A 21,805-nucleotide genomic window follows, 5' to 3' on the forward strand; every position below is an offset into this window, starting at 1 on the left:
CAGATGATGTTACAGTTCAAAGAATTCTCCACCATGCCGTCTACCCAACCAAATCATCTTCTCAACTACTTCAGTCTAACCAATAAAAAAGATAATAAATCGGTGTGGCATTGTGGTTCAAGGTGGACGGTTAGCTACATTTTACAAATTAGTTGTATCCGAAACTTACAAATTAGAATGGACAAAAATAGCATTCAATTTCTTCCTTCGGAAAGAGGAGACAGAGTCCTAATATTTCGAAAGAATATATACCACATTAAAAGAATCAATAAAAAAGAAAATAAATCGGTGTGGTACTGTGGTTCAAAGTGGATGGGTCGCAGCGAAAAGAGGGTTTTATAAAGAACTCTTTTGAAGAGAATGAAAGAAAGAGCATCGAAAGAAAAAACTCCAGTAAAAAGAATTTATGAGTAAGTTTTCATTTATAATATTTAATTCAAATCTGTTTTAATTCTGTTAAATTAAAAAGATAGTTGCTGAAAAAAATTTCTATGAAAAATAAGAACTAAATCTCAAAATAAGACACAATAAGTTTAAATTCTACATTAATATAGTACATATAACTAATGTTTCAAAATTTATATATTTATTAACTATGTCACGTTTTTTAATTCAGCCAAATAATTATTAAAAGTAATTATTTTAATTTATTTCATTTTTATTGATTTATTTATTATTTTTTTATTATACCAAGTATCAAAATATGAAACAATAAAAGAACTTAGATTCTCCATCACTGCACATAAAACAGATTTTCCAGAATTTATATATTTATTTTAATTATGTCACTTTTTTTTTAATAGAATCAAATATAAATTGATATTAATTCAATTTTTATGAGGAAAATGGTAATTTAATCATAGAAATTTTACCCCCTTTTTAATATCCCCTTTTATGAGATTATAAAAAATGCTATACTCCTTTAATGTACATAAAACATATTCTTAAATATTTATGAAACTATGTCAATTTTTTGTTTTTTATTCACTGTCAAGTCTTCAGTATATAATATTATTCAGTGTACAATAAGTATTAAATACAATAAAATTTCATTTTAATGTGCTTAATTTAGTTGGACACTTTTTTTTTTATTAATGCCACTATTTTAATCATGTTAGATTTAAATCTAATAATAAAATGTTACACTTGGTAGGAAATTAGTTTTTTTCTCCCTATTATTGAGTTTAATAAAATTGCTTTTATTGCCCTTTTAACTTCAACTAGCACATGTTTTAGCGCAACCATTTCGATTTGATATTTTATGCCAAATGCTTTATTTTATGAAACAATTTGTTTTAAAAATATAAGCATTCGCCAATTAAAATTATTTAAAGTATTCAAAATTTAAATATTTCATGAAATGGAGAAATGTAAATTTTTAAAACAATAGCTTGGAAGGATTGTAACTGGCATAACGTGTCTGACTGAGGCACACAACGTGAAAATAATTTGATTTGTGTGGTGTGCTACATGATTCCTGGCAATATTGAGTTTTATGCTATAAATAGGCATTTTGAATGCTGAGCATTAAAGATCAAGATTATAAAGCAAAAATATTTTGGTGGCTGAAAATGATTTCTTCTAATATCGCAATATCTATCTGCGAAGACATAGATAAGGTTTGAATTGTATGTTTGTTTCCTTTCTCAACTACGGAACACACGTCACTTAATCCAACTAAAACAACTTACCCAATCACTGATGCTTTAGCATCCTATATCAGAAATGAATTTTTGAATGATATTAAAAATTCATTCTATAGTTTAGAATTTGTTGAAAGAAGAAACAACGCTAGTTTCAAAGAGCTACATACTAGATTTCGGTTTTGGGTTGAAATTTTTCTTTTTTTCTCATCACTTAGAGACATTTTTCTTAGGCCATGCAGAAGATGTAATAAAACATTTAAAATTTGTCATAGGTAATGCAGGTTTGATTTTTTTTAATCTTGTTAATGCTTTCAAGTGATGGATCTAATGTTAACAAAGCCATATTTAATCGAATAAAATCAACTAGAGGAGTTGGGTGTCTAAGTATGGGATTTTGCAACATACACATGCTACATAATGCATTTATTAAAGTTTTAAATGTTTTTGAATCCAACATTTCTGATTTAAATATTACATTATTTCACTATTTTGATAAATAACCTGCCAGAAAAGATTTTTGAACTGTTTTGGTTGAAAAAAAGCTTAAAGTCCTTTGCTTAATTAAACATTCAACTTCAAGAAACATTCAGTTTAGAATCAACCATTATTAGAATTTCGGAATTTTAGAATGGTTCACTACTTTTTGAATTCTATATCTCTCAGAGAAGTGAGCTCAAGTTTAATGAGCATTATTTTTGTTCCTATCATCTTTGTAGCATTACTAAAAAATAAAAATAAAATACTTGAACTTTGGATCCTATTTTAACAAATGAGTCCTCATTTCAACAAAAATGATCCCCATTTTTATCCAAAAAGTGTTGAGAGACTTGTTTATATGACATCATTTTCTTTTCGTTACTTAAATAGAAGTTTTTTAAAATTGGTAATTATAAAGAAACCACTTTTAAAATCAACACTTTCTGGAATAAAAAAGAAAAATAAGAATTTAATTCTAAAAATTAAACACGATTCTTTACATTGTCTTTCACTTTAGTGAAACTTTCTCGAATTATTATTTTCAATAAAATAAAAAATATTTCCATTAAGAAATGAAGTATTTTATAGAAATATTCTTTAATTTTTTCAATTTCTTTAATAATTTCAATTAGTTCTATTAGTTATATGCAATTTTTCTAGTTAAATTCAGTATTTTTAATAATATTTAACTAAAAAAATAAGTAATTTTCAGCGAAAATATCATTATTTTCTTTAAAATAATGAATTTTTTCAGAAATAAATTTTTTTTAATCAAGCATATAAATATTGCCATTACTAAGTGTTTTGCTCACAATTTTTTTAAAATGTCAACCAGTGTTTGACACTAGAGCTTAAAAAGGAAAGAAAAGAAAAAGGTGAAAAAGAGCGTTACCTATTACCGAAATTAGATGGCTTTTTTTTTTTATAAAAGCAGGTAAGTGTTCTTAGTCTGATACTGATGAACAGACATCTTTACCTCTGACACACGGTCATAAATTGTTATTTGTTCTTTTTTTTAATACAGAATTTGGTACGCCTAGTTCTCATGACTGTGCTTTAAAGGATGCAGACTGCTTCAAGGATGCAAAGGATAAAGGACTGCTTCAGAGGATGCAGAATTTGTTTCACAGGCTGAAGAATTACCTTCAATAAGACTATCTGAAGAATCGGCTTCAGTACCTGAATCTGAGGAGTCCATTTTAATGATTGAAAAATCTGCTTCAACGGTTGAAGAAAAATATGCTCACCTTTATCAATTAGAGAGTAGTGCAAGTTCTGTAAATATCACCCCAAAATAAGAACAAAATGATGTCGGGCTATAAGGTGATTTGTGCCAAAATGAGATTGTCTACTGAGTCGAAAAAGGTCCGCAATAGTGCCAACATTCAAATGGTTCGTTTGAAAAATCAAAAAGGATTCTACGCTAAGCAAGCGCGATATTGATCAAAGAGCTAATTTTATCCAAAACGGACAAATGAAGAGGCTTATTGCAGAGAATGGCTTAAGTATCCACCTTAACTTGGCAGATTATATTGCTTCGTGCGCAAGCTGTTTTCAGAATCTTCAACATGATTAGCGATTTTCTGATTGGGGTAATGCCAACACAATTCAATCCCACGATAATTCGGAGGATCACAGAGTGACTTTATTGACGTATTTAACTAGAAAACGTAGCTCACTAATTAACTGCAAACTAGCGGAAAAATGAAATAAGGAACAGCAGTATTGGAAACACGTTTTTAAACGAGTTATAATTTACTTTAGCAGAGAGAAGATTACCTTTTAAAGAAGACAACAACAAAATTTGCTTCTTCCCATAATGGGAATTATCTTGGACGATTAGAACTTATAGCTCAATTTGATCCTTTTAGCATATAAAAGAATATGGAAATAAAGGATCAGGAGTTACATCATATCTTTCAAAAACAACGTGCGATGAATTAATTCAGATGGAGCGAAAGTAAGACAATCAATTTTGAAGGATTCAAAACTGTAGGATATTTTAGTATTTCAGTACATTCTAACCCAGATTAATCTCATGCTGATCAGCTCCCTGTTGTTGTGAGATATGTCTCCCCTGATGACGGGAATCTGAGGAAGAATTCAAACAAAACCTCATTTTTGTAGGAGAAATTGGTCCGGTGCTTCAACAGCAATGGGGAGTGATGTGATTGTGGAAGGACTACAATATCTGGAAACAATCCACTGCATCCGTACAGATGCATCAAAATTCAATGGGAACAGTGGCATTTAGGCACGAAAGCTCTTGAAGCAAAAGCTTACCTGTCTAGTCACTGGAGCCAGAGTAAGTATAAAAATGCACAATTGAAAAATGGGCCGAGTCATGTCTTTGGCAAACATGACAATTGTGAGGAGTTCTGGAATAGAAAATATGTTCAAGATAATGGACTCCGCTTGCAAGTTAATGATGGAAACTGGGGTGCTTTCCGACAAACAAGCGATTGTGCAGCGACAATTAATACAGTCTGCAGACAGCCTAATTTGGAACACAACGAATAATTCTGCTGAAAACTACACCAGTGAGTTCTGCAAAACATCTGGGGGCCAAGCGAATAGACCATTCAAAAGCAGGTGGAATTACGAGACGAGGTAAAATAGCTGCATTAGCCTATCAAGAACCTTCTCAGAAATGGCTTATGTCCGCTCACAAGACAAAATTTTCATCTCAACAGGATTAGGCGAAGAAAGCTATTTTGTGTAGAAAAGCTTAAAAAAATGAATGTCTGGTCATATATCAAAAGGTGGTGATAAGAATTATGGCGATAATCGCCAGAAACCAAATGCTTCTGACGAAACTGTTGCAAGATAAAAATCTGAGTTTCTATCTGCTTTAAGGGGACAGTGGACGTTGGAATATGATGAAAATGACAAAAATATCAATTTTGAGATTTTTAAAGAAATTCCATATTTGCTTCATTATCTTTCAAATAAAAAATAAAAAATTATTGATTTACGATACTTTTTTACGAAGTTATTGACAATTTTCGAAACCGAAACCAATATTTGAGCTTGAAGGTTGAACGCTTCTAAAGCGAAATTAACTTTTCATCCAACCATCTGTTGGAATTGTCTGTTATATCCGCCATTACTGAATTTAATGTTGGCTGCTTGAGCACACTAGTACTTGAGAATAAAACACTAAATGAAATATCAGTGAACGTAGCAGAAACACGTGACAAAAGAAGAATTTCGGTTTGCAAAAGACGGGCTTCTGCGGTTTGGAAGGAAAAGCGGAATAGCAAAAAGTTTCACAAAATCAGAAAAAATCAACAGAATGAAAGATTAGAGGGTCCAAGTTATGCTCCCGGATCATTTTAAATTAGTGAACTTTCCCTGCAAAAATATTTCAGTGACTTTTCTTTGGTCTAACTATAATTTATTGATTTCAATTATTAACCCGGTTTGCCAGGGTTATACTACGAGTTATACTTTTTGTAATGTTTTTGTTTCTCGTGGGCCGCTGCCCAGAAATTGCCGAGACTTGTCAATAAATTACGATCCGAAAATCTCCCAAAAAATATTGGCTGTGTGCCAACATGGATAGGAAAAAATCCAGTAGATTTCACAAAATAATATAAATTTCATGATAATTGTTGCATCACGCACTAAATATTTTACGCATAGGGAATTTTAGGGATTTTTATAGTTATCAAAATAGAAAAACTGTAATATATTCCAGTTAATGATTGACATTAAACATACTTAAAATTTAATGCATTATGTTTACTCATAATTTTGAATATTAATAGGCATTTAATTCATCAAACATAGTTAAAAGATTTTTTTAATTAATTTAAAATTAGAGCTCTGAATAAAAATAAACGGAACATTTTAGAAAAAAGAAAGGTTTGAATTGATTTCTATAAATGAGGTTCACTTCATTATGCATTAGTTATATTTATTTAATAATTCAAGCAAGCAAAGTAATAGTCGGTACAAAAATTCTATTTCAAGAATTCTATTTTAAGAAACTTACTCAATTTTAGGGAATTTTCTAAAATGTACAAAAACCAGGAGAATTTTAAATAAACCAGTAGACCAGGAGAAACTACAAAAATCCAGTAGTCTACTGGAAAATCCAGTAGAGTTGGCAGCTATGTCTTTGGTAATAGTTACAGCTGACGAGACACAAAATTCAAGCATCCACTCCCATCTGGAGGATCTGTATGTGACCTGGCATGTGTTATTAAGTAATCTCGTTCACTAGAAGAACACTCTCACTCATGTGATTTTCAAGGAAAATTCGTTTTTAAGTCCATAATTAAATCTGGTGAGAAAGCATCCCTACACTTTGCCGGCAACAACAGTTTTTGCAGAAAGATAGCTGTTACATCTTCCTTCCATTAAATTAAATTTTTACCTTGCGATAGATGGCGCATGTGCACATCTGTAAGGATACATAGCTTTTCTTTCCAGTCTTTTGTTTGTTGTTGTTTCGTTAAGTTTAAATAAAAAACACTAAAAAATATTGGCTCGCACTGATTCATTTCAAACCAATAGCCAAAAAGATCCCGAGATACAAAAATAGCTTTAATTTTTTCAGAAGAGAAAAACAGTCAATTGAGCAATGTGAATCAATTAGCCGTTCTTGGTGCATTAGCCACAGATAGTGGTTTTTCCCCCCCCAGAGGAAGAAAAATTTAGCACGACCAACGTAAATTATATGAGCCATCCAACATTCATTGCTTGTGAAAAAACGGCTAGCAAACTGTTGGATGCTTGCCTAGAAGAAAATTTAAATTTGGCTGTCTAAGAAAGAATTCCCGTTATTGTTGATGGAGGCTGGTGCAAAAGAACCTATGGCCATGGATATAATTCTGCTAGTGGAACTGCGGTAATAATTGGCCATTATACACAGAAAATTTTATATATTGGAGTAAAAAATAAAGTCAGCCTGATATGTAATGCCATTGAAAGAGGAAGAATTCAAACAAAACCTCCTTTTTGTAGGAGAAATTGGTCCGGTGCTTCAACAGCAATGGAGAGTGATGTGATTGTGGAAGGACTACAATATCTGGAAACAATCCACTGCATCCGTACAGATGCATCAAAATTCAATGGGAACAGTGGCATTTAGGCACGAAAGCTCTTGAAGCAAAAGCTTACCCGTCTAGTCACTGGAGGAGTAAGTATAAAAATGCACAATTGAAAAATGGGCCGAGTCATGTCTTTGGCAAACATGACAATTGTGAGGAGTTCTGTAATAGAAAATATGTTCAAGATAATGGACTCCGTTTGCAAGTTAATTATGGAAACTGGGGTGCTTTCCGACAAACAAGCGATTGTGCAGCGAGAATTAATACAGTCTGCAGACAGCCTAATTTGGAACACAACGAATATTTCTGCTGAAAGCTACACCAGTCAGTTCTGCAAAACATCTGGGGACCAAGCGAATAGACCATTCAAAAGCAGGTGGAAAATAGCTGCATTAGCCTATCAAGAACCTCCTCAGAAATGGCTTATGTCTGCTCAGAAGAAGAAGATAAAATTTTCATCTCAACAGGATTAGGCGAAGAAAGCTATTTTGTGTAGAAAAGCTTAAAAAAATGAATACCTGGTCATATATCAAAGGGTGGTGATAAAAATTATGGCGATAATCGCCAGAAACCACATGCTTCTGATGAAACTCTTGCAAGATAGAAATCTGAGTTTCTATCTGCTTTAAAAGTTTGTTCTTCTGAATTTTTACAATATATATTGGTTCAACGACGAGTATACTATTCGATACTAAAATCATTATTATTACTTGATTCTTCCATATCATGCTTACTGGACACATTACTGCAGGAGCTTATCAGACATAGAGCTCCAACAATGGAAGGTAAAAGGGTCCATGTACCACTAAAAAATATCTTTTCAGGGGCAACACCTCCAACATAGTAAAAAAAAAATTTAAAAAACAACCCAATTTTAATATTGAATAAATAAAATTATGAAAAAATACCTCTTTATCTAAATAATTTACTGGGTCTTTTGTTACAAGTGTGTAAATATTTTCCATGTTTTATATTTATGCAAATAATAACCCTTATAACAATGAAAAAAAAAAGATTTATCTAAAGATGGTATAAGCAAGGCGATAGACGTACTGTTAGACTCAGGCGTAGAGCTATACGCCCTTTTTGATTAAGGTGGCTTACTCAAACAATTAAGCAAGCGCCTTGTAGAAAAAGCGTGAGTCAGAAATGGATGCTGATCCAGGTTATAACAAGTATGTCCGCAGCGCTTCAGAGAATGCTCGTAATGGCTTGTCTGTCATTATTATTAAGCAAATTATCACTGATGGGGTTATATCGGGTGAGGTCCCTAGAGATAGATGATCCACTTTTGAACTTGTTTTATTACCTAAGCGTCAAACAAGAAAACCTGGTTCAGATGATAAGATCTTATCTCTATATGCTAAACGCATAAGCTTATCAGATATTCAAATAAAAGAGTTATATGACATAGAAGTTAGTGAAAGACTGATAAGTAACATCACAGATGCTACTTATCAGTCTTTAGAACCAGTCTATCCTTTTTATTGTTTCGTAGTTAAAGTTAGGCAGGATAAGCGGATCATCAATAAATAAGTCTATGTTGAGTTAGGTATAGACAGATTGGGCATGAAAGATGTTTTCGGTCTGTGGATGAGTGAAAATGAAGGAGCTAAGTTTTGGTTAGGGAATTTAATAGAGATTTTACCTATTACATGTATTAACATTCCAAAAACTCTTCCTATTTTAGGCAAAACCTGTGATGAACAAAACTTTTGCCTTTTGCACTTAAAATAATAAAATCTTAATCACTATGTGCTAGAAAGAACATGTTGCATGAGAGCCTGCAGTTGGCAAGTATTAATATGTTTATATAGTAAGTTTAATTTTATTAAAATCACTGGGGTACCTCGGGATTGTGACACCCGTGCTTACCTCAATAAGGTAAACCCCCTGAGGAACACACTTAAATATAAGCAATTATGTTAATAACCACACTTTAAGAGATCAAAATTAGAAGCCTTTAGCATGGCCAACTCTTTGATATTATACTAGGCACACCATACCCTCCAACTGCTACGGAATTTCCATAGTTTCAGAAATCTCTTTTCTAACGGTAGCAAAATGAATGTCTTAATATTTAAAAAAAAATTTTATTTTAGCGTAACTTGTCCACTATTACTTATAAAAGTGCAGGCCATATGGCTAGATTCTTAAGTTCTGATAAAAGTTTTATGAGAGATCCATTTGATTTAAAAATTTCTACTTTCGCTACCACTAGAAAGAATTATTTTCAAAATCCTCATAAGTTGGAGGGTATGGCACACTAACTTGATATTATACTAGGCACACTAAAATACTATCGGATATGGAATTATCAAGGACTTCACAAATATTATTCATATCTAGTAAATTAAAATGAATAACAGTATTATACTGGTGTAAAATCTCTAGGGAAACTGGATTGTGATGCCCATGTTTACCTAAATAAGGAAAATACATTGAGGAATTTAGCGTATTGTTAAGCTCAATGCCACAGCCAGTGAATTAGTCTGAGTATGTTGATAAAAATACTGAATTGTTAACTATATTTAACATAGAAAAAAGAAGGAAAGAACTACTAAAGCTCTTCAGTCCTCAGCTATGAAAAACCCAATGAATGAACTTAAAATTCCATGTAACTTTACTTAAAGATCAAAAGAAAGAAATAATTCGATCTTTATTTAAAACAAGTACAAACAATTTGTAAATAGTAATCTTTTATACATCCGAATAAAAACATTTTGTAAATAGTATTATCTATGAAATGTACATGGTAAATAAATGTCTACATTAAAGAACAAATAATGCATAAATAGAACAAACATCTAAATATATAGCAGTTTTTTATATATATCATTTTTACAAGTCTTTTAAGAATATAAATATTTATACGCTCACAGTGTTTTTTATTTTGGAATATTTAGAAATAGTAAATGGAATATTGAATTAAAAAAGAAAAATTAAAAAGAATATGAAAATTGAAACATTAAAATTATAAACAATTCAAAATTGGCAAATCTAAGGGTTACAACTATGAACACTGTCGGTAAAAAGTAAATACTCATAGTCTTATTTTATCACAACAAACAAAGCTTTCTACTAGTTATTTAGTATTTGGTAGCTTCATACTACTGTTAATCAAAAATACGAGGTTAAACCTATGTTACATTTTAAGAGCAATAAAGTTAATTTCTGAACTATACTTTAATATTTAAATACCAATTTTTAACAGACTGTTGTATAAATTCTTTTGTCCATGTCCCAGAAAATCTAATTCACTACATGAATAATAATTTTCTCAGGGTACAAAAAATTATAATTTTTCTTAAGAATGAAGTCTGCAACTGTCTAAAATATTGGTTAAATTAACAAAGAATTTAGACAAATTAAAATTTAAGAGAAAATTGCAAAACTAAATTTCACACAAAACAAATTATTTAATGGACAGTTCTTCTAATAAAATATTCCAGAAAAAATGGTACAAAATCAAAAAGATATAATCCTCACATTTTAAATTTATAGGTAGTCAATTATACAAATTAAATGAAAATCAACTATTTCTGTAAAGCCAGCCTAAGTTAGTGAATTCAAAACACACATATTTCAGGTTTACATCTTGTGTTATATTAATTTAATCTCACTCCTAAAGTAATTTCTAAATTTAAAGATTTAATTAAATTCAGTAGAGTCCCGATCATCCGATTTAACCGAGCAATCAAATATTTCAAGGACTTCCATACATAGAAGTGGATAGCCTTGTGCAGGACGCCCATACGTTTGAATTTAGGGAGGGGGGCTCATGAAAGAAAAAGACAAATAGCTTAATGAATTAAAAAATTAATGAAAGGACATTTTATCTATTAAAATATTTTTAACTTAATTAGCTGAATAACTAATTAATTGAATTGATTTCACTTTTAATTATACATGATTAATCAAATACGCATGTTTCACTACACATATATTTTCTAGGGGAGAGGGCCCTTCAGCCCCATTTTTTCCCCAATGCGCGCTGACGAACTGAGCTCGTTAGCCATCATTATTCTGCATTGACTATGTTAAAAACGAAAAGTACGTAAAAACTGCTATACATGTACTACGAATACTTTAAGAAATTTTTAAAACGCGTGAGGTGAGCTATCTACTGCATCCAGCGATGCCAACTTGCTCCACTTTGTAAAATAGTATTTCCTAGTGATAGCGAAAGTCAAGTTACTTTCAGCTTAGTATTTTTCCTTTTAAGTAATTTTTTCACCACTAAATATAAAAAAACTAAAAATAACATACAAAATGCAATGTTAAAGCAACAATCTACTGGTTACTCTATTAAAAAGTAGGCGTAACTGTTCTTCTCCAACAAAATTTACCACGTAATTTGCTACCACTTCATTATAACAATTCCAGAAGACGGAACAGTTGGCATCGCAGAGAAGGGTCACATTTTCGTAAGAACGGAGGTGGAAAACAGATGCCACTTTCGACTACTGTTTGTACGTAATACTGCTCATTACCCTGACCGTCAAAGGGTTAAATGGAATTCATTATGAGCAAAAACAGCTTCTTTTTTTTTGTTAAAACTTTAATCATATTTTTGGGGGCAAAAATAAAAGCAATATTCTGTCATTTTTTATATCATTTCACTCTAAAATAGCAGGAAATTTATGTAACAAAAATACATGCAACACATATACACAGATGTAAATTTCATTGAATATACTTTCCAGGTTCTTCTAAAAAATAGTTAATAAAAAAATCACTCAAACACATAATTAAGTATAATATAATACTTGATCACAAAAAGGAACTAAACTTTTACTAATTCTTTAAGAATAGAAAGCATTCGCAAGCATTGGAGCTCATTGATGGAATACCAGAAAGGTTGAAAAATAATAAAAAAACCAATAGTAATAGATAACATTTGACGGATTTAAAATATAAAATTTAGTGACAAGAACAAGAAGGGATTAAAATCACTGCATTAAGTACTAGATTAAATACTCAAGCCAAGGTATCATTAAGTACATTAAAACATTAAATACTCAAGCAAAGGTGGTGTAAACTAATAACGTTACCGAAACAAATTACAAAAAATTTAGATTAGTATTTTAGAATGGTAAAATAACTCTATTTTTTACCAGTAGAAAATAAACTTTTTTTTAGGGAGCTTCAACCATTATAATGTTTTTACAACATTTAATGACTAGAAAAGATTTACAGAAACTGATATAAATTTTACACCAGCACTTTTATTAATTTTATTTTCAAACAAAGAAAATTGTCTTTGACAATTTCCATTTTTTTATTTGGAAGGGGAGCAGAGGTATTTAGATCTATAACAAACATCCTTTCCGTTCCTTCAAATGAAAAAATTAGACAAGGTTGTTTTTTTCCAATTAATTCTAATCAGTCAGTTTTAAACTCTTAGAGCTTAATTTTAAATCTACTTTACATTTTCTGAATTAAATGAAAAATTATATATCAAGGCTAAGAAAAGTTCAAGATTAAATATTTTTCCGACCAACATTAAACCAAAAACTACAGCTCAACAACTTTTCCCATAAAAAGAATTAGGTCGTTTTTACAATTATAAATTAAAAATACAAAGGGATGATCAATAATAAACTCAGCACAATGAGTTATACAATAATTACTCAACATTACAGCAGTTGATGCAGCAGCTTCAGTTCCCTCTTCACTTACTTCTAGAACTGCTTTGTGAATTATATCAGACACATAAAGGTTTTCTTTGTCACTTATTTGATCAAAATGAGCACCTGATTCAAATGCTCGTCTCAAGCCTAAATTTTTAAAATTGTTTTTCAATGATTTTGAGTACTCCAAATGAAGTTTTGGTAAAGCCACTTCAACTTCAGTTTGACACATGTTTTCTTTTACGTGTCTCAAAAACTCAATCGTTATTTGATGTTCTAAATCATCCACTCCATCCCGTGAATTTGGCAGCAACAATAGCATCGCTAAGTTCTCACCTTCATAGGGTAATTTGAGAGCTTTGAATGAATTATCTTCAACATAAAAAAATTTCTCTTTTATATGCATCATTTCAACAAGCTTAAGTTCATCCTCTAAACCCTTATTATAAAAATACTGTAAAAAAGTGGATTTTTCTTTAAAGGCATGCAACCAAAAGCCTTTAAAGTAGACGGCATTTAAAATTGCCAATTTAGTGTCAGAATCCAAAGAGTCCAGTAAATGTGAAATCTTATTTTCTGTTTTAGTTTTAACCCAGTCATTAGCTTTCTCCACAGCTGCTGCAGAATCATTCATAAAATCAACATCTACAAATAGTGCATGAAAGAAATCCTGTAGTGATTTTTTAAAATCCTCTTGAACTGAAAGTTTACAATCCCCAAACACCACATTTGCAATACTCAATGTGCATACGCTGGATGTTTTTTTATTTATTTCAGAAAATAGATGGAGAAAACTAGTTTTGACATCTCCAGACTCTACTTTAGCTGCTTCATATCCAAGAACACTAGTCATCTCTTTAGCTGTTTCATGACTGGATCCAATAAATCCCATTGCAAGAGCACTTGATATACTAAATGGAGAAAAGAAGACATTTCCAATTTCTTTTGTCAGTTCTTTAAGAAGGTTAATTCCTAAATAATTTATGGCTTCAGACATAGCATCGTAAGAATCCTAAAAAGAAATAAAAAGTTATCTTAGAATAATGTTAAAATAAACATAGACCAATACAGATAAAAAATTTTCTTGGTGTTTTCACACGTTTTAATTGGTACATCACAAAGATTCCATCAAAAAATTAATATTAATACAATAATATTACACGATTAATATTATACGACAATGTTAAATACGACATAATTCATGTAAATTTATTCACTAATGAACCGACTCCGATAGTGGTTTTGCTTTTGGGTATGCTTGTTAAAGTGAGAACCAATCGAATTCGGAACTATATTCTTGAATATTCTCCACAATAAAAATATTCCCAATAAATATCTCCAAAACATTACTATCGAGAAATTCAACTTCTACTTTTCCATTCAACAAAAGAGTGTATTGATTCTAATTAAAGTGGGAAAAAAATTATCAACATTACTGCTTTATATGGTAAAGAAAAGAAACAGAGGTGAGTGTGACACAAAGTGAAAAACCCTAAATATATTCTGTGCAAAAAATTGCTATAAAGACATGAATTTCAGAATTGGCAAGTTTTATCCGGTTTTAACTGTGGCATTATCCATCATGTCAAAAAAAACTTTTTGACATAATTAAAAACTCAAAATTTAAGAGTAAAGATAATTATTAGCTATTTTTAAATAAAAAGCATTTATACATAAACATACATATAAAATTATAAATGATCAATTAATTTTGTTCTTGAATCATCTTGATATTAAACTTTCCTTTTGACAAATACTGTCAATAACCAAAATTTTTGTGTAGAAAATATTAAATAATCACAAATAAAAATGTGCAAAATTGAAATCTATGAAATCTGTTCATTTGATAAAATATTTGAAATAAAATAAATTAACAATCAGCTTAATTAAAAAGAAAACACTCAACAATCATCTTATTCATTACATTTAACACCATTTTCATTTACTTCCATTTTAACTCCTTTCCCAGAAGCATTAACTCCAATAAATAAAAAAATTTAAAACAGCTTTAACGCTAAAAACCTCAGCTTTCTTTGTTACCAGGTATCTGCCTCACCATACATGGAAAAAGTGACAATAAAAGCAGAAAACATTCTCAATTCTTAAAACAAAAAGTGTTGAGATGAATATAACCAAAAAAAAATCAGCAGGGCAAAACACATGGTTCAGTATAAAGTATTTTAATTTCAATTCTTCAAATTTCGATTTTTCATTTGTCTTCCAGAACATAAATTTCCAATCACAAAATTTTTAAAATTTAACAAATATATGCAGAAACCATTTTTGATAATGTAGAGTAAAAAAACTATTTTAAATTAGTCTTTATTTAATATATTCAAATTAAAAAATTTTTTTAAAAAACTTAGTTAAAGAAATACTTTTTCAAAAAATACTTTGCCGGACATTTGGCAGAATACAGAATAATGACCAAATATTCATTAAATACCTAAGCCGGATCAATATTTATTTATTAATTCTTTACGAATTCTTCAATAATTTTTATTAAATTTTATCATTATTCAATCAAAAAGGAAAATGAAATCTCTAAGTGATGAAATTTTGTCATTGAATGTCTCAAATCCAGATGAAAAACTTAATTAATAAGGAATCCTTAAGTTCAAGCAATGCAGTACTGATCTGTAAATAAAACACAACACTAACACCATCGGCTTACCGGGGATGCCACTATAGCAGGTAGAGTCATCAGCACAGAAAATAGCTTAAAAAATAAAGTGACCAGCGTCGTCAAAAAAATGAATAAGCGAAAACTCTTTTCCTTTTTAAAAAAATTATTTCTGTTATAAAATTTCTGATCTATAACGAAAGGGTTTGAAAAGATGGAACAGTTAGTTTTTAAATATTTGTTTAGACATTTTACTACTAGTAAAGTAACTGCTTATTTGACAATTAATTCTATTATATTTTAATATTATTTAGTGCAACCGCAAACAAAAATTTTTTCTCAAAAAACTCATTTTTCTCAACATTTCAAAGTTTTCGTGATATTTCTGACATGTATGAACCCTGTCCATTACACAAAGCTTGCCATATTAAGTGCACTCTAGTTTCTGCATTTTTTCAGAGGAAAGTTCAATTTTATGCAAAAGAAATATTTGTTAGAAAGATGAATATGTTAAATTTAATAACAAATAATTGGATGACTTAGATGATTGATGAAATTTTCAATTCTTTGTGTGGCTCTCAAGTAGAACCGGGAGGTTGGTGCAAAAATTCCACTTGTAAAATTTTTTTTGTTGAGAAGTGTGAATTGATGCAGTGGCATCCCCCCCCCCCAAGCTCTTGGACACAAAAAAAAATTCTGTTGTCTAAATTCCTCCCCCAAACTATTCGTTTTATTTAGTGTAAAAATTCCCCCCAAGCTTAAAGTAGGTGCAGCGTGCACCCACCTTCCCCCCTGAATTGATGAAGGGCCATTCTCCTGTTATGCACGNCGGTCTGGGAAGCATCCCTGAGGATGATCCGAAGACAAGTTATCACAATTTTCACCCTCTGCAGAGGGGATGGCACCCCCGCTTTGATAGCCCAACAACCTGCACCCGAAGTCAAGCACTTTACGGTATGGGGCCATTCTCCTGTTATGCACAGGACATTTGCAGGCCTTTGAAGTTTATAAAAATAGTAAAATAATGGGGTAATTAATTTTTTTTTACAATTCAATTCAAAACAAGTCTGTTTCTTAAAGACTGCATAGAAAACAAATAAAAAATTAAAGTTTAAATACTTGGAAAGGGATTTAATATAGTCGTTATGCACGGGACTCAGAAAAAAGATTAATTTCTACCCTGACTTCTATTTTTCATAAACTCTGTGAATTTAAAACTTGCATATTGTCATTATATTTTTTTCTTAGCTGATAAATATTACTTCTATTAAATTATGCTGGATGTTTTCCAAATACATTATTTGATAAAATTCTAAATTTATTTTATTTGTGTTATGCACGGGACATACCTAATGTTATGCACGGGACATGTCTGCAATTTATTACACACGGAAGCATACATTTGATTTAATTATGTATATTTTGAAGTGGCAACACTAATTCATATTTTGAATTTAGTTTGGTGATCTGAATTAGAAGCTTTATAAATCATTATAAAGGATAATTACAACTGTATCGCCAAAGAAAGAAAACAGAGTTTAGGAATAATACACCATCAAGAAGCCAAATTGAAAATGCCTACAAGATTTATCAAGCTGTCGGAAAAGCAATGAGAAAATCATTAAAATCTTTACCTAAATCTCCAACCAAAAAAAAAAAAAAAGTGTNACCATATATAAATACAGTGGAACCTGTCTAAATTGACCACCCTCGGGACCAAGTCAAATGGTCACTATATAGAGGTGGTCACTTTATGAAGAGTCTTTAAAAAGGACTCTTTAAATAAAACTTGCAGAAAATGGTCACCTTACTCAGATTCTCACTTTACCCAGGTGGTCACTTTTACAGGTTCCACTGTACAAAGAAATTTGAGAAAATATACGTAAACAGAAGATAGTCGTAGAATGCGGGAGTCTTCGTTAAAAAACAGGAGACTTGGCAGGTATGTCATTATATTTTAATATTATTTAGAGCAACCGCAAACTAAACTTTTTTCCCAAAAAACTCATTTTTCTCAACATTTCTAAGTTTTCGTGATATTTCTGACATGTATGAACCCTGTCCATTACACACAGCTTGCCTTATTAAGTGCACTCTAGTTTCTGCATTTTTTCAGAGGAAAGTTCAATTTTATGCAAAAAAATATTTGTTAGAAAGATGAATATGTTTAATTTATTAACAAATAATTGGATGACTTAGATGATTGATGACATTTTCAATTCTTTGAGTGGCTCTCAAGTAGAACGGAGAAGTTGGTGAAAAAATTCCATTTGTAAAATTTTTTTTTTTTTGTAGAGAAGTGTGAATTGATGTATACGGGAAAAAGAGTCAAATGTTCTGAAGGTCCTGGTATAGTTGTAGAAATTGATAAAGGTGAATTTGGTTAGAGAAAATACAGGAATCTGTCTAGGTTTTTCTGAAAGGTACCCATTTTGTGAAAATTTAGACATAATTTGTGACAAATTAAAAATTATATTAAAAAATCAATACAAAAACATGGTAAAAATATAGATTTATCGTTTCTTAAGGGATACAAAAATAAAATTTTAGGAAAAAGTATTTTGTGAAACTACCGTTTTTCCTGAAGTTGAATTTGTGAAAGTACCGCTAAACGGTAGTAAATTCGGCCTGGATAGACCCCTGAAATATAACCATGGTAAACGAGAAAGTAGGAAATGAGAATGAAGTGAAATTGAAAGTGGGAGTAATAAATATTCTTTGTGGTCGTAGAAAATCTTACGAAAGTGACTTTGCTTGAAGTGAGTACCTGAAGTACTTGTTTGAAGTAATGCTGGAAATGTAATGGCTATGATTGTCTGAAAAATTATTGCATTCTACATCAGTGTGTCAATCATTCTTTGAATTCTGCTGATCCAGAAACTGGTACCCATCCCAATAGGTTCGAAGCAGAGTTGGGGTTTTGGACAGGACACGTGGGTTTTACTGTCTTAAACTGGGTAAAACTGTCTTAAAGTGTTCAAAACCTTGAACTTTGGTAAAAGGTAAAAATTCTATAGGTGTAACCATTGTACGCATAATAATTACATGTATCAATAAATATTTGATATTTTTTATACAATTTACTATAACTTACTAAAAGAAAATAATATAATAGGAAAAGGTTTATAATTTTTGAAGCTCCACAATTCATTGAACAACAAAAGTGAATACCCAATCCTTTAAATATAAATATGCTTTGAATTCTGATAAATAATATTTTTGCATAAGGATAAATATAGCAATATTAAAAAATAATAATTTTTCTTAAAAAAATACTAAATTTGTTCAAAAATTAATCTTTTATTTTTCACAATATTTTTTTTAAAAAATGTTATAATTTCTGCATTACAGGATGATAAAAAAGACATCTATTTTAAAAAAAATTGTTTTTAAATATAAATACAATATTAGTTTAAATTGAAAATACAAAATAACTGAAAAATGTATTAACAGTTTTGAAGGGCATAACATCAGTTTCAGTTACTGACACTGGTGATGTATCACCACTATGCTTAAAGAATTTAACATGAATGAAATAAAAGTATTCTTGAATAATAGTACTATAGATAAATAAACCTGTTCATGATGAACCAAGCACTTAGTCCCTCCTAATATTTTAACCTATAACCTATTGTTAACCTGTTTCAGTTATGTACTATTAAAGAGGACCAATTGAACTTGATTACTGATCAAACAATATTAATAAAACATAATATTTTTTAAAAAAATATTCTGTAGTATATTTAATTATCAATATGTTATTAGTTCTATGTTTATTTTACCTCTTAAATATTGTTCAGATAAAATTGTGACATAATTTGAGTAAAAGGGTTTTGGACAGTTTTGGACAAAGGGGTTTTGGACAGGACAGTTTAAACCAGGGTTTAAACCGTGGATTAATCCATTCTGTCCTAAACCTTGCCAACCCTGGTTCGAAGACATAGGGAGACAAATAAACCGAGAATTTTACAGGAAAAATGCTCCCCAAAGAAATTTTCGATTCTTGTTTTGCTGAATTTATGAGGATACATCAAAACTGAGAATAGACATAAGCTGATCTATTCATTGACTCAATGCAATGAATAAAAGATTTGTAGGGGATATTTCTGTATTGTAATTTGACATGCCAAATTGATTTTTAATAAAAAAAAATTTTAAAAATTTTAAATTCAGAGGTTTGCTCGGAGGTGGCTACAAGTTAAACCAGGGTTTGTTAATTGAAATCAACTGTATATTTTTTAAATATAATGATTCAAAAAGTTAAAAAAAACAGTGTTTTAAATTATTGATACTTTTATTATTTTCTTTTTTAGTTTTAAAATTTATTTTAAATAAATTACTGCATAATTAATTTTAGTTAACAAAATTACTTTCTTTCTTGGTGTGTGTTAAATTCAACACATTTGAAATGACATTGTTAAAATTCTTTTGATTGTTGAGATTGAAAGTACAGATTAAAGTAAACATTTAATGCTGTCTTAATATTGACTTGCATAGCTGTAGAAAGTAATTAATAAACATGAATTTTTTTCACAAGAAAATACAAATAATAAATAATGTTAATCAAAATTCTACCTTTTGATTGAAAAAGCATGGAATTAAAATCTACATTATATTTTATTGGTGGAAAATGCATATTTCTAAAGCTTGAAGTTATATTAAAAAGAAATTACCTTAATATGCCAAAAATAGAAGAAAAAATGCTGATGAATTCAGATATTTTTTTCCTGATGTAGTGTCATTCTATTAAATAACCCAGAATCAGAATTGTGCTGTCTCTTTTATCAACAACTACTTTTTCTCATATGTTTACAGTATCTTGGACATAATCAGATTTTCGATAAAGAAATTTTGTGAAAGAAAATTTCAATGAGTACATAGATTAAAAAAAAAATGTTTTTAGCTTAACGTATCTATTTTATTATAGGATTAAAAATTAATATTTTAATATAAAAATGTATAGATTAAATATTGATTTATTTTTTGATGCTTGACTACATTTATAAACACAATCTGTTACATTTATTTTGTCACTTTAAAAATCAAGAGAAAAGAAATCATATCATTTTAAAATTAGGGTTTGGTAAATGAAACTTTGTTTTAATAGTTAAAGTATTCTTTAAATTCCCTATTTCATCTAGACTTTAACTTTCAATCATGCATTTGTTTCAAAATGATTGCTATGCATTCAAAGCTATGTATTATATGAAAAATTGTTTTAGGTAGTTAGAGCTTCTAAAATATTCTTACAATATAGTTTTAATATTAATTTAATTTTGATTAAACATTTATAAAGTTTTTTAGTCATAAATCAAAGTTCTTACAGTGTATTTAAATATAAACCAAAAATATCTGATTTAAATCAAAAAATCTGATTTTTTTTTTTAAATCAAAAAAAATCTATAACCCTGATTTGTACACACCACACTCATCTAACATCAACATTTCTTTTTATTAATGTTCACAAATATGAGCTTTTTTTGTTATTTTGGAAGGCTTCATGATATTGAAAAAAATATCAGATCATAATACATAAATACAATAGATTTTAAACTTGCAATTTAAAAAAAAAACGTGTAGATGTTTTCTCTGGGGAGGGGGGGGGTACGAGTTATACCTTTCGAGTTGGTCCCTTTCTGTGATGTTTTCTTTTGATTTCTCGCGGAACTCTGCCGAAAGTTGCCAAGACTTGACGATTTTTCTGCCACAGATAACAGCACGGAAAGCTCCCCAATAAGATCACAGAAGGGAACCAACTTGAAACCCGATCAAACGTCTACATATCTCATAAAAAACCTTACAAATTCAAAATCCATTTTAAGCATTGGCAATTATAGATTGAGCTGAATTCAAATATATTAAAACATGAAATATTTCAAGGTTTTTTTCTTGTTATTAGAATGTTGTTTTGCTATTACAATATCTAATTTCTCAGTACATTAAGCCAAATACGAAATCAAAAGATAAATAACAGAATTCGTGAAAGAACATAACCCATATAATATTAATTGCTCTAAAAATAGTATTAGGAATTTACAAAATTTAATAATTCTTTCACTTACACATGAATCCATCTCTTCTTCCAAAAAAATTTTTTTAAACAAATTGACTAGAGTTGAGTAATTTGGGAAGAAACGAAAAAAAGCGGTAAAACTTCTGAAAAATTTTATACTTAGAAGCCGTTTACGCTGCATGCAATTCAAGCAAATACGGTCAACGTTGACAGTTGTTGTTGTTACTTTACGTCGCACTGGAGCTGCACAATGGGCTATTGGCGACGGTCTGGGAAACATCCCGGAGGATGATCCGAAGACATGCCATCACAATTTTGATCCTCTGCGGAAGGGATGGCACCCCCGCTTCGGTAGC

General features: G+C 30.1%; 1 protein-coding gene across 3 annotated transcripts; it reads right to left on the reverse strand.

Moving 5' to 3' along the window:
• Nucleotides 1-9,821: 9,821 nt before the first annotated feature.
• Nucleotides 9,822-21,591, reverse strand: LOC107445452 (intracellular coagulation inhibitor 2). Of its 3 annotated transcripts, none has more exons than XM_043045678.1 (2): nt 21,499-21,591; nt 9,822-13,825 (listed from the first exon to the last, which is right to left on the reverse strand). In XM_043045678.1, the coding sequence occupies exons 1-2, from the start codon at nt 21,508-21,510 to the stop codon at nt 12,698-12,700; spliced, it is 1,140 nt and encodes a 379-aa protein (XP_042901612.1). In that variant the 5' UTR covers nt 21,511-21,591; the 3' UTR covers nt 9,822-12,697. The 3 variants fall into 3 exon arrangements, with proteins under 3 accessions (XP_042901612.1, XP_071043698.1, XP_042901613.1); XM_071187597.1 differs by lacking the exon at nt 21,499-21,591 and adding an exon at nt 21,054-21,439; XM_043045679.2 differs by lacking the exon at nt 21,499-21,591 and adding an exon at nt 15,488-15,550.
• Between the last annotated feature and the right edge of the window lie 214 nt (nt 21,592-21,805).

This window comes from Parasteatoda tepidariorum, chromosome 1 (assembly GCF_043381705.1).
Source record: "Parasteatoda tepidariorum isolate YZ-2023 chromosome 1, CAS_Ptep_4.0, whole genome shotgun sequence".
Lineage (NCBI taxonomy): Eukaryota > Metazoa > Arthropoda > Arachnida > Araneae > Theridiidae > Parasteatoda > Parasteatoda tepidariorum.